Source organism: Monopterus albus, unplaced genomic scaffold (assembly GCF_001952655.1).
Source record: "Monopterus albus unplaced genomic scaffold, M_albus_1.0 scaffold41.1, whole genome shotgun sequence".
In the NCBI taxonomy this organism is placed as follows: Eukaryota; Metazoa; Chordata; class Actinopteri; order Synbranchiformes; family Synbranchidae; genus Monopterus; species Monopterus albus.
The window spans coordinates 240,719-252,896 of NW_018127921.1; the positions used below are offsets into that span (position 1 = coordinate 240,719).

The 12,178-nt window shown below is 44.0% G+C and overlaps 1 protein-coding gene across 4 annotated transcripts in view; it reads left to right on the top strand.

Annotated features, from left to right (window-relative positions):
- bltp3b (bridge-like lipid transfer protein family member 3B) overlaps nt 1-12,178 on the top strand; it is a 30,832-nt gene that overhangs the window by 14,582 nt on the left and 4,072 nt on the right. The window contains exons 8-20 of one of the 4 annotated variants that reach the window (XM_020599502.1): nt 1,501-1,681; nt 1,987-2,070; nt 2,319-2,480; nt 2,923-3,038; nt 3,135-3,276; nt 3,518-3,711; nt 3,802-4,527; nt 5,132-5,790; nt 6,988-7,071; nt 7,779-7,927; nt 8,702-8,853; nt 9,090-9,240; nt 10,358-10,399. In XM_020599502.1, coding sequence (XP_020455158.1) covers nt 1,501-1,681; nt 1,987-2,070; nt 2,319-2,480; nt 2,923-3,038; nt 3,135-3,276; nt 3,518-3,711; nt 3,802-4,527; nt 5,132-5,790; nt 6,988-7,071; nt 7,779-7,927; nt 8,702-8,853; nt 9,090-9,240; nt 10,358-10,399 — 2,842 coding nt within the window. The remainder of the gene's footprint in view (nt 1-1,500; nt 1,682-1,986; nt 2,071-2,318; nt 2,481-2,922; nt 3,039-3,134; nt 3,277-3,517; nt 3,712-3,801; nt 4,528-5,131; nt 5,791-6,987; nt 7,072-7,778; nt 7,928-8,701; nt 8,854-9,089; nt 9,241-10,357; nt 10,400-12,178) is intronic. The other 3 variants (XM_020599503.1, XM_020599504.1, XM_020599505.1) reach the window with 3 other exon arrangements.

Sequence of the window (12,178 nt, forward strand, 5' to 3'; positions counted from 1 at the left end):
AAGATTTTTTTTTTTTTTTTTTTTTTTACCTAAGCGGTACACATAGGCTGGAAACAACTTCAGGGTTTTGTAATAAAATATGTATCGAGGGGGGGACTGGTATGAGGACCGAAGGCCTGGTGAACAGGCACACCTTTGAAAGCAACAAGTGGTTTAATGCAGTCCAGAAACAAAGGAGAAATCCACTCTGAAACACTTCAACACAGTTAACAGACAACAGTTGGTAATATATACATATGTGTGTGTGTGTGTGTGTGTGTGTGTGTGTGTATATATATGTATATATATGTGTATGTATGTATGTGTATATACTTATATGTGTATGTGTGTGTGTGTATATGTATTTGTACAGACAATAGATGACATTTCAGTAATAAGGAATTAGCTGAAGTAGAGAAAGCTCTCAGTATAACATACCCCTGTGGAAGAGTACCCGAGCTTGAAGGAAGGAATAAAAAAGACCATCCCGAAGTGAGGGACGAGTGGGGAATTGTTTGTTTTTTGTTGTTGATTTTCTCCCTCTTTGTTTCTGCCTTCCCATTTTCTCATTTTGAACATTGCCCCCTCCTGTTCAGGCCCTGATTCCTCTCTGTGTGAATGAGCTGTGTCATGGTCTGATAGTTTGTCCTTGAGTCCATGGAAATCATGTCTGTCCCCCAGTGTGTCATTCACTATATCAGTCTCTCACTGTTGCTGTCACTGTCCTTTAGTCTTTGTCCTGTTTTCTTATCAATTAAACACATACATACATTCATCACCTACACAAAATCCATGTGCCAGATAACAAATTAACAGTATTTGGTGTGTCTGTTATTTGGTTTCACACACCATCTATTGGAAGGACTGAGTACTGCACAAATCATCTTTCTTTCTACTGTTCAGGGTAGGTTTACTGGGAGGCCACCTCTTTTTCAGCTCGCATTCACAGCTGGAAGCTGCCTGTTGCCACCACAGACTGGCCTGTGGCCACTGAGCAGCTCCACTGGAGCAGATTTGGGATTAAAGGGCCTTGCTCAAATGCACCACAGTGGTTTTAATAAGAGTGAGGCAAAGGCTACTTTGTCATCTGTCCCACCCTGATGTTTACCTGACAGGTTTTGACTATTTTCTCTCTTTAGGCTAACACATAAAAACAAAAACAACTTGGCACTACAACAATATCACAAGACAAAATACACCAACATCAGGAAAAACACAAAGACCACCACTGTGAGCATCAACAGTACCAAAAGATCAGTGCCAAAAGCAACTAGAATTAATCGCTCTTCAGTTGTACGCCTTCGCCAACCAGTCAAATTCACGGGTGTGGGGCAGAAGTGAGCCTTAACCTATGACCACCAAAATCTTAGTTCATCACTGAGTCAAGATGGGCACTTGTGGGACGGACAGATAACCCGTAAACATATTGCCTCCGACCGAGCCTATCGCCAGTGCAGAGGCATAAAAACACTGGTCATAGTATCTGGACTTAGTTTGTGTCTGTACACCTGTGTTCACCAGGTGTCGTCAGCACAGCCTTCAGCCCAGCAGGTGCGTACCCAGCAGGTGTCTACAGCCGCTGACCAGAATGCAACGATGGCCAAGCTGTTCGCCACCTATGATGTGTGCGAGACGTCGCACCACCTCCAGATCACACACCTTGACCTGCACATATGTGACGACAACCATGTTAAGGACAAAGGTACAGAGCAAAATCTTAAAATGGCAGAACTTGTATCTCCATGGGCACAGAGATGCTTTTCTTCAATGCGATATATAAAATGATCTTTGACTCATTGTGAACATGCGCGCACACACACTGGCTGAAACTCGCATCTTTATCTGGTTATTCCTATTTCTTTGCCTTTTTATACCACAGAAGTTATTGCGCCAAACCTTTGTTTGTGTGTGTGTGTGTGTGTGTGTGTGTGTGTCGTTTCAGTACAGTAAAAACATTTTGGCTTAACCTTTTTTCGTTTTTTTTTTTTTTTAAATGCCATGGTGCAGCGATCAATAAGAGAATAACAGGTGGAGCCATGCAGCTTTCCTTCAGCTCCATCACTCTGGACTACTACCCTTTCCACAAAGCAGGTACACATCCTGTATTTTAGGCCAAGATGCAGCATGATGTCATTATAACCTATTTACTGTTATGCAATCCTTGCTGAATCTCCAAAATAAACTCATTTATTTAAATAGCCTACAATAAAGTACCTTATTTCTGTAAATAAATTGAACAAAGAAGCTCAGAATAACTCTATTTTTATTGCTGTTATGTCACGTCATCATTACATCTGTTCATTACTCTCACGGGCGTGCAACTACCCGCACCTTGCCAGGTGACAGCTGTGCCCACTGGATGCACTACAGCGACGCCACCAAGGCTAGGGAGGACTGGGCACGGTACCTGCTTGATGAGTTCGAGGCCAATGTGGAGATGTTAAAGAATGCAGTTCGAGACCAGCCAGGCTCGGCCACTGCACATGGATCCCCACAGCTTGGTAAACAAACACACCTGGCAAGGGATTTACATAACTTGACTTTGGGTGTATGTTTTTGTTGTATATCCTGACACAAACACAGCACCACACCATCATTTATGTCATCCCTGTGGGTTTTCTGTCCTTCAGTGTCCCTTAGGGACAATGTATATGGACCTCTAGGAAGTCAGGAGAGAACAGGAGGAGGAGTAGGGGTTAGGGAGGCTGAAGGACTCCTAGAGTGGAGCCCACACACACAGCCTCCAGCCCAGTGCTGCTGGTGCCTAGAGCCAGGTACCACGGTGTGTGTGTGCGCACAGCTTGGTGCGGTGATGCACACCTTTTGCAAGGCACAGAGGTTTCCTATTGAAGAACTGAGTGGTCGCTCTGTTTGTCGCTTGCTGTTGTTCTGGTTTTATATTCCTCTCTCTCTTTCCTTCCATCTCTCTCCTTTTCTCTCCAGGTAAGATAAGCACCTCCTCCACCATTTCCTTTAGTCCTCCTCCCCCTCAAAACTCCAAGGCCCACCTCATGTCCAGTTCATTTGTTCTCAGGATGGCTGACTTCAGCATCTACCAGGTCACTACAGACACACTAGCTTACAAACCTCCACATATGAAGAGATGTGTCTTTTTCAACTAACTTCAAGTTTCTATTTCCTTTTGTGTGTTGCAGGTGTCAACAGCAGACCAGCGGTGCTCCAGACCTAAAACCATGATCTCCTGTAATAAGAAGTCATTGTACCTCCCCCCAGACATGCCAGCCATCCATGTCGAGTTCACAGAGTACTTTTTTCCAGATGGAAAAGACTACCCCAGTAAGACTTGTATCTACTGTAGATTCCGGAAACAAGAAATATTAGTGACTCTTTCTCTCACCTTCTGTCTGGATCTGTTAAAAATGTATATAACCAAGAAAGCAAGAAAAAAATTGTTAGTTCCTGTTTTGTTTTGTTTTTCCTTTGATTTCTGATTCCTCATTCCCTCTTTGTTCATATGCCCATGGAGAATGTGACATTATATCTCTTCCACATTTCCTCCTTCCTCCTGACCCTCCAGTCCCGTGTCCCAACCTGTATGCCCAGTTGAACGCCCTGCAGCTGGTTCTGGATCCTCGCAGCCTGGTGTGGATCAGCCTCTTTGCCCTCGATCTCAGGCAGAGTCTGGAGCAGTTCATGGAGATCTACAAGCTCAACGACTCGCAGAAACCCGATGAACATGTTGACATCAAGGTTGACGGCCTCATGCTTAAGGTAAAGAGGGCTCCCAACCTTTGTTTAGATTTAAAATTTGGTTTGTGTATTCTGCTTTTAATGCTCGTCTTGGTTTCTGCTCCCCGTTAGCTGGTAATTCCAACTGACCAGGAAGCCTCATACCCTCCTGACCTGCCGCGCTCCATCTCAGTGCAGACTTCAGAAATGGTGGCCACCAACACCCGACACCCCGCCAACTGCACTCGCTCCCACCTTGAGGTCCTGCTGCAGGCCTTTGAAGAGGAGCCCTTCTTCTCTTCTGATTTCTTCTCATTCCCTCGCTCCTCCTCCTCCTTACCTCTCCTTCATTCCATCTTCCAACGTCATGCTCATGAACAAGACACCAAGCTCCATGACATCTACCGTGGCCTTGTGGTGCCAACAATGGGCACAGATGCCCTCAAGATGTCGGCTGCTACTGACTTTTGGGCGCTGCACTTTGCGCAGTTCTGGGTGGACTATGAAGGCAAAGGACGGCCACAGCCCTTTGTGGACTCCTTCCCTCTCACTGTATGGGCGTGTCAGCCAGCCAAGCTCCTCCAGCACCAGCAGAAGTTGAAAGGTGCTGCTGGATCAGGTTTGTCCAGAAGCCCTTCTGCAGAGGTCGTTGCTCGCCTACAAAGAAAACGCTTATTAAAGCAGTATTACAGTACTGTTGTGTCACCAACATCTTCTCACATCAGTGATGCAACACTGCCACCCAGTAATGGACTCAATAAACCCCTCTCATTACACACTCTGCCTCCTTCCTCTTCATCAAGTAAAGATGCAGATGTGCATGTGCTGGTGCATGTGCAGAAGCATTTAAGTGCTCAGGTATGTTTTTAGTTCTGTTTCAGGAATGCACAGTGGATTTACCTATTTTGTTTTATATGAGCAATTTTACAGTTATCAGTTTTCTTTAATGTGTAACACTGATGCACTACTGTGTGCCAACGTAGCTGTCCCTAAAGTTTCATGTCAAAGCAAGGTCAAATGCATTAAAAGCCCATTTTTGGTTCATTTCCAGGTTGATAAAACACCCACTGTTAAATATTTAATGCCCACCCCCTTTGCTGAGGCTAACAGATGTCTCGAGTTTTTTATTTTTTATTTTTTTTATTTTAAAAGTTCAGGCAGCAGACTTCTCATTTTTAGTTAGTACCAACTGTCATTTCTCTAGGTTGAATCTATGGTCGCCAGCAACAGATTATGACAACTTTAAATGAGAAACATTTTTGAGCTTAAAAATAACGTGAATCTTTTGAATTTTACCTTTTTATTGTTTCAAATGTTGGAAGCTGAATCTAAGTGGGTTCACTGTTTAGAATAGGCCTGATCATTTGTGGGAGATGACTGTCTTATTCTAGTTGATCAGAAGCTTTATTCAGAATGGTTCATCCATTATGGTGTGTGTGTGTGTGTGTGTGCGCGCACGCAGGTGAACCACCGACAGTATGTGTTTCTGATGCACCTGCAACGCAGCATCAAAGCCCTGCAGCAGGAGCTGGAGGAGATGGGCTCCAAAAGAGAACGTAAGGATCCCTCCCAGCGTCCTGCAGACCACCAGCCCTTCACCGTCTGCTTGGGCCTTCTGCTGAAAAGCGCAGAGGTGTCCCTGCTCCTGAAGCCCGTCTCCCAGCCTGCAGGTTCAGGATCCCCTCTGGTATCTGAGCTCTCTCCCTCAGAGAGCCGAGGAACTCTGGAGCCTGTGAGCGACACAGGAGAAGTGGTGGAGAAGAGCGAGAAAGGAAATGAAGGGTCATGCTCTGTAGACCAGTTGTTAGGTGGTGAAGGTTCAGACGGTGGAGCCATGCAGTGCCCTCCCCCCCTTGTCCCCACCTCCATGTCAACTCACCATCCTGACTCAAATCACAAAGCCTCGCTGGACGAGAGCACTTTGGCTAAGAACACTGGGAAGTGGAGTTCAGATGCAGGGGGTGAGGCGGTGTTGGAAGTTTTGGTTGCAGGTGATGGAATGGGAGATGGACTCGACTCTAAAACCCAGGCGAGTGAACCTCTGTTTGACCCACTCACTAGCAAAGACTGGAGCGACAAAGACCAGGCAGCAGCTGCTAAGATGTCTCAGTCAGTATCCAGGTATTCAACTGTTAATTTCTAGATAGATACTTTGTTGATCCCGAGGGAAACTCAGGATTTATAGTACAGTGTCAAAATCTGTGGAGTTTTCTGGTAAACAAAATGCATTTCTTTCATCATAAAACAGATTTAAAAAAATGTTTTAATTGTTCAGTTTTAATGACTTGCATTTTTCTTTCTCACTGTTTCTTGCTTCATTTGTTGGTGCATTACCTCCATCAATCAGTGAAATATCATGAAAATGGCACACAATAAAAAAAACAAAAGTGTGTGTGTGTGTGTGTGTGTGGTGGAGCACTATTAAAAGCATTGCTCTGCTACAATACTAGTGGCCAAAACTTCACAGGTTATTTTTAGTGCCAAGGTTTTACTGAGTTAAGTTTCTACTTTAAAAAAAATAAGACGCTCAAACAATTAGTACAGTAAGAAGGTTCCGGGTTCGAGTCCTGGCCGACCCAGTGCCTTTCTTTGTAGAGTTTTCATGTTCTTCCCTGTGCCTACCTGGGTTCTCTCCGGTTACTCCGGCTTCCTCCCACAGTCCAAAGACATGCCCGTCTCTAAATTGCCTGTAGGAGTGTGTGGTTGTTTGTCTTCATGCCAGCCCTGTGATAAACTGGCGACCTGTCCACGGTGGCCCCTGCCTCTCACTCAGAGCTGGGATTGGCTCCAGCCCCCCTTGACCTTATTCAGTAATAAGCAGGTTAATCAATTAGGTGACCAACAGGAAGTGAATCAGCAGTAGTGTTATTTGACATTTAAATTTGACTGTTTGGTTATTAAAGCAGTTTATCAAGGAAAATACTGAACACTTAGTGGTTTCAGCTTCTTGAAATGTGATTTTATTTTTTTAATGCAATTTCTTCTAAGTAATCACTTGTCACTATTTTTCATCTTTTTTATTATATAGTTTAACCAGGCAACATTTCCCTCTGTGTGATGAATCTGTTGAGTGACTGTCTCTGTTTCTGAACACGAGTTGTGTTTGCTTGTATGACTGTTCAGTCTTCAGACTTCATGTGCCTCTGACATTTTGAATGTTGGCTGCCATATCTCCCTGTGTGCGTTTTCTCATCTGCTCTGTCAGCACTTCATATATTTGTCTTTAGTTAACTAATTCGCTTCCTTTTCGGCCTCTTGACCTTTGCTTTGACCCATGTGAGGTGTGTGTGTGTGTGTGTGTGTTTTCTCTCTACCAAGGAAAGGAAGTTTGTCTGTGGTTTCTGATCTCCTCAGCTTCTCAAAATCCAGCAGATCCACCTCCCTTTATTCCATATCCAACATGTAAGGCACTGGATCTGTGGCTAGCTGTACTGAGTGTGGGTGTACATGTACTCTGTGTGTGTCCTTGTTCTTGTGATCGGTGGATGAATACATTTCAGTGCAGATGGGTGTATGTGAATCCCCTGTGGGCATGCATTTGCATTTGCATGTGTGCATGACACACCAGTATGTGTTAAATGGGTCCTTTTTCATGTGTTGGGTGTCTACCTGTTCACTTGTACTGAGGGTAGGGATGTAAAGTGGAGCTCCTCGTCTGTGACAGGTCTTTTTGTTTTTTTGGCCTCGTGTTCTCAGTGTTTTGAGAACTGCTTTGAGTTTGACCGACCTGATTTTTCTTTAGATTGTTTCTTGTGTCTTGGAGGATAGCATGACCTTAAAGAAAACGACACACAGGAATAAAGCAGCGTTTAATTCATGATTTGTTTAGTAAGCTCTGAGAGCACAGTGGTCTCTGCTCAGTATCAGCATAAGAGCAACGTTCTTAACGGATGTAGTGAAGTCAAACGGCAAACTGATTTTTCCCTGTTTCTTTTCTTGTCTCTGTAAGTTAACAATTACTCATTGTCCCTTTCATTCAGCCTTAAAATCAATGGCATGCATGGACAGTGTTTCCTAATCTGATACAGAATAATTAAAATGATAGAGTAATTATATCATTTATGCTGCTTCTGTTATCTGCTACACTTTCTTCTCCATCTCTGTTGCAGTGGTCGTTTGATGCGGGACCGCTCCCAGTCCAGTTTCTCAGTGTCCTATAAGAACATGAAGAAGAGCCCTTCCCTCCGTTCACTTGACAACATCTCCATCGACAGCTGCCTTTTGGAGGATGGAGACATGTACAGCCTGCCAGAGAGAGGTGGAGAAAACACACAGATAATTAGGACAGCCTCCTAATAGTTGAATAGTTGAGTCATTAGTTGCGAGACCTGGCAGTCGACTGAGACTCTAGTCAAGCCTTTTGTTTTTATTTTTGTCAGTCAGTGTGCATTACAATACAAGGTAGCCCCAACCTGGTAGTTTGTCATCCTCTTCTCATTTTGGTGTGTCAAGCTGTAATTTGCTCAGCGCTTCCCCCCTGTGGTCGGGGGGGAATACCCACTTCAGTGGTGTCATTGTACAAGGCACAGATGTACCTTAAGGTCAGATCTATTTAGCTAATTGCAGAATAACTACTAGGACACGCCACATAAAGGTGAGATCTGTCTGTTGCGATGATGTGGCTGGTTTTGCATAATGTTATGTGAAATTGGTTTGTTTACCTGCCTCCATTAAAGTGAAATGCACATCCATTTACCAACTGTTTCTGCGACATGCACTGGTAAAACATTTCAATGAGGAACTATAAATCAGATGAATTGCTAGTAGTACAAGCTGGCACATGTCAAACTTTAGCTTCATTCTCCAGAAGCTCCTGAGTTTCCACTCTGTGCTGTATCTTGACTTCTGTATGCAGTGGAGGAAACAACAAGAAATCTCTAGACGTCCTTGCAGATAGCTGTTCTGACCAGAAGGTGGCTGCATTGTGCTGATGAGCTAGAAATGTGCAGTGTTGCAGGAAAGCAATATATAAAAGGCCGCATGAAACGTGTGTAGTTCTCTGTGTGAGTTGTGCCTTTGTCTCCATGCACAGATGATGCATCTATCTCAGGCTTCAAGGATGCCATCAATGAGCAGAGCGCCCCTGAGAGTGCCACTGAGGCCGTGACCGAGCAGGAGGGAGGCGGGTCCCCGGACACCGTCAGCGCCACCTCCCAGAGCATCGATGAGCCCACCAAAGATATAGTAAGATACATCAACCTTGGAGAAGTCTACGAAAGTAAAGTGTTCCAGCAGACATACAATATTATATACACATTTATATGGGTGTGGATCTTCTGTCATCTGATTTACTGTCATGATGACCTTGTAATCAAATGTGTATAAATTTAGTTCAGAAATATTGTGAAGAATGTGTAAATTTCTGATTATGTTGATTATAATGTTTTGTTTTTGTGTGTGTGTGTGTTCGTCTCCTTCAGGTGTCAGTGCTGGTGTTGAAGGTGCAGTCAGTGTGTGTGGGCATGGAGGTGGAGGGCGAGAGCACGGCCGTGGCTCTGGAGGTGGGCCAGGTCACGCCCAGCCAGCTGGGCAACATCAGCCTCAGAGAGTATCTCAGCAACCGCAGCCTGGGTACGAAGCACATACATGAGTTATTATTTTCTGTGGCTAAAAAGTGTAGCTGAGAGAACCAGCAGGAAAAGTCTCTTCCAGTTTTTTTTTTTTTTTTTAATTAATTCACAAAGTAGAACATCTTCGTTGAAAAGAAATAGAGATGCTTTGTGTCAAGTAGCAACGCAGTCAGTACAAAAAAAAGGAAACAAAAAGGAACAATTGTCCTAATTTTGAGAAGCGCCAACAAAAACGCCACCTCTACTGCTTTTAAAATCGCCTAATTTGTTTGCAGTACTGTAGCTCAAGGTTTCCATTGTATATGATGATGATGTGCACTCAAACTTAGGCTATGTTTATTTTCCTAGGTTTACATTTCTTACTACACTGCTGTTTTTAAATAATGGCTACATCATCATAAATAATATTAGAGTGAAGAATAAGTTGGTCTTGTATAAATGTTTCACCTTCAAACAGACCAACCAAAATGAACTTGTGTAACCGTCAACTGCAGCCTATTTCTTAGTCTCAAAGAAGTGCCTGACATGAAAGTGAACCCGGCCACATTAGCAGCTTTTTGCTTTTGTAGATTATGTTTAGTTGAACTTTGATGGTATTTTGCCTTATGTGGCAGCGAGTGAGGGGAAGCAGGAGGACAGAGAGGAAGCACTTGTGAAAATGGTCCCACCACAGACTCAAAGTTGGGTTTAACCCACTGGGATGTTTCCTACCTGACGCTGTATTCTCATTGTTCACATTTGAACAGCTGCAGCAACATCCAGACATCCTTTCACTTCACTGACAGAGCTGTAATATGCTGAGAGGAATTAGAGCTGCAGCTATTACCTTATTAATGTATTAGACTGTCAAAAAACTATTTGACAGCTCTTTACAGCACCAGTAATATTTTGTTTTGGAAGAAACAAGACATTTAATAACTCTAATATTATAATGTGCAGTTCTCTGATGTTTTTAGACCAAAAGATGAACTGGTTCATAACAATGAAATATCTTCAGTTGCAGCCTAATATGAATTTCCTAGTTCGCCAGTGTTCTTTGTGCACACACACATGCACATTTATACAGTAGCTCAACCACCCCCGCTTCTTTTTGTTTACCTTGCCGTGACTCCCCACAGGTTTGGTGTGTTCAGTACCAATACCTGCTCAAAGCAGCCAAGGTAACTGCTGTGTTCATTCACCATCTGTAACTTCACATGCATGCTTGCCTCAGCTTGTCTGCTTTCGCCTGTGTGTGTGTGTGTGTGTGTGTGTGTGTGTGTGTGTGTGTGTGCTTCCAGTTTGTCTTCTGTCAAATCTAATCTCCAGACTCTGGACTTGTGCTTGACGGCATGCACCACAGATGCACATAGATCCAGTGTGTTGCAATGCAAGTGATCAAGTGATTGCATGAAGTGTGTGCGTCTCATTTTCCAGCAGCAGCAGCAGCAGCAGCGAATGTTTGTGTGACATTAAGATCTTTTCTCCTGTGTGTGTGTGTGTGTGTGTGTGTGTGTGGCACTTGAGAGGGTAAATCTGTCAGAAATGGAAAGTGGTCTCATTATTTGCCACATTAGCCCCACAACCTTTAAGTGTGTGTGTGTTGGCCTCAATCTCTCTATTAACTTTCTGCCTAATTTGCCCTATCTTTGTCTCCCCCTCTTTCTCCCCACCTCCCTCATCTCTCCACTGCAGCAGACTTTGCAGTTTCAGTCCAGTGATTCAGGCAATAAGAGAAACACCAGCTTTACCCCTTGCTACTACCTCCTCCTATCTCACAAGAACAATCCCTCCCCTTCCTTCTCTCTCTTGTCCTCCACCTTTCCTCCTCACTCTTCCCTCCAGCTCCTACTCCATCTTCCTACTAATCCCTTGTCATCTAACCCCCTTCCTCTGCATCTTTTCCTTCCCTTCATCTCTCTCCCTCTTGGGGCCATCTTTTCTCTCCCTGTTTTATCACACTCACTCAGTCCTTGGCTGCTGGCTCCCTCTCTTTCTCCCCTAACCCACTCTCATCCCCCCTTGACCCCAACCACCCAACACTGAGAGAGAGAGAGAGAGACTGTCATTTTATGTGAAAACAGCTGGGAGCATTGTGTGTCTGAATGTTTTTGCTTTCTGGTGTTAATCCTGTCCTACCTTTCCTTCAGACAGCGTATTAAAGAGATGTGATGGAGTCCTAATTCATAATGAAGAGATTTTTCTTTAAGTAGCCATATTCATGCCTTGCAGAATGATTCTTTTGCAGCTTGCAATGTCTTTAGCCTGTGACACGCTTGTGCCTGTTATTGTGTGCTAGCTGGTTGAATTATTGTGTAGAGACTGTGTGAAGGAGGGTTTTAATTACCTTCCTCTTGATTTTAACCCCTCTCAACCTCGACTTTCATCACTTCACGTTTGTCTTCTTTCTCTCTTCCTTCAGCTTTTCACCTCCTCTTCCTCTTTTCTCAGTATCATGACATTTTGTAGTACTGAGAGATGTCATTCAGAAATGGACCACTTGATGTGGTCGCAAACTGTCTAGTCTTTCACAGTTTTTAGCGCCTCAGAGCTTAGTTTTGTGGAGTAGCTAATGCATAAAAGGAAGAAGGATTCTGAATGACTGAATTCTCCATTCTTAGGTGGGTCTCCAGCGAACCCTCTAATCCACATGTGTCAAACTCAAGGCCCGCGGGCTACATCCGACCCAGCGCACAATTACATCCGGCCCGCAAGATCATTTTATATATCTTTTTAATGGCCCGACGATATGAAGCGCCGAAAACACACAAACTACAAATCCCATAATGCAGTGCAACAGCTGCCTTACTGAACGATAGGCTACCTGTGATCATTCCCGTATCAATCAAGCGTCTGTTGATGTATACAACCCTAATTTCAAGTCAAAACTAGCCCCTAACAATGGCCAAGAGGAAAGTTGATTCTGAAAACAGAGCCTTTCTAAACCGGTGGGAGGCTGA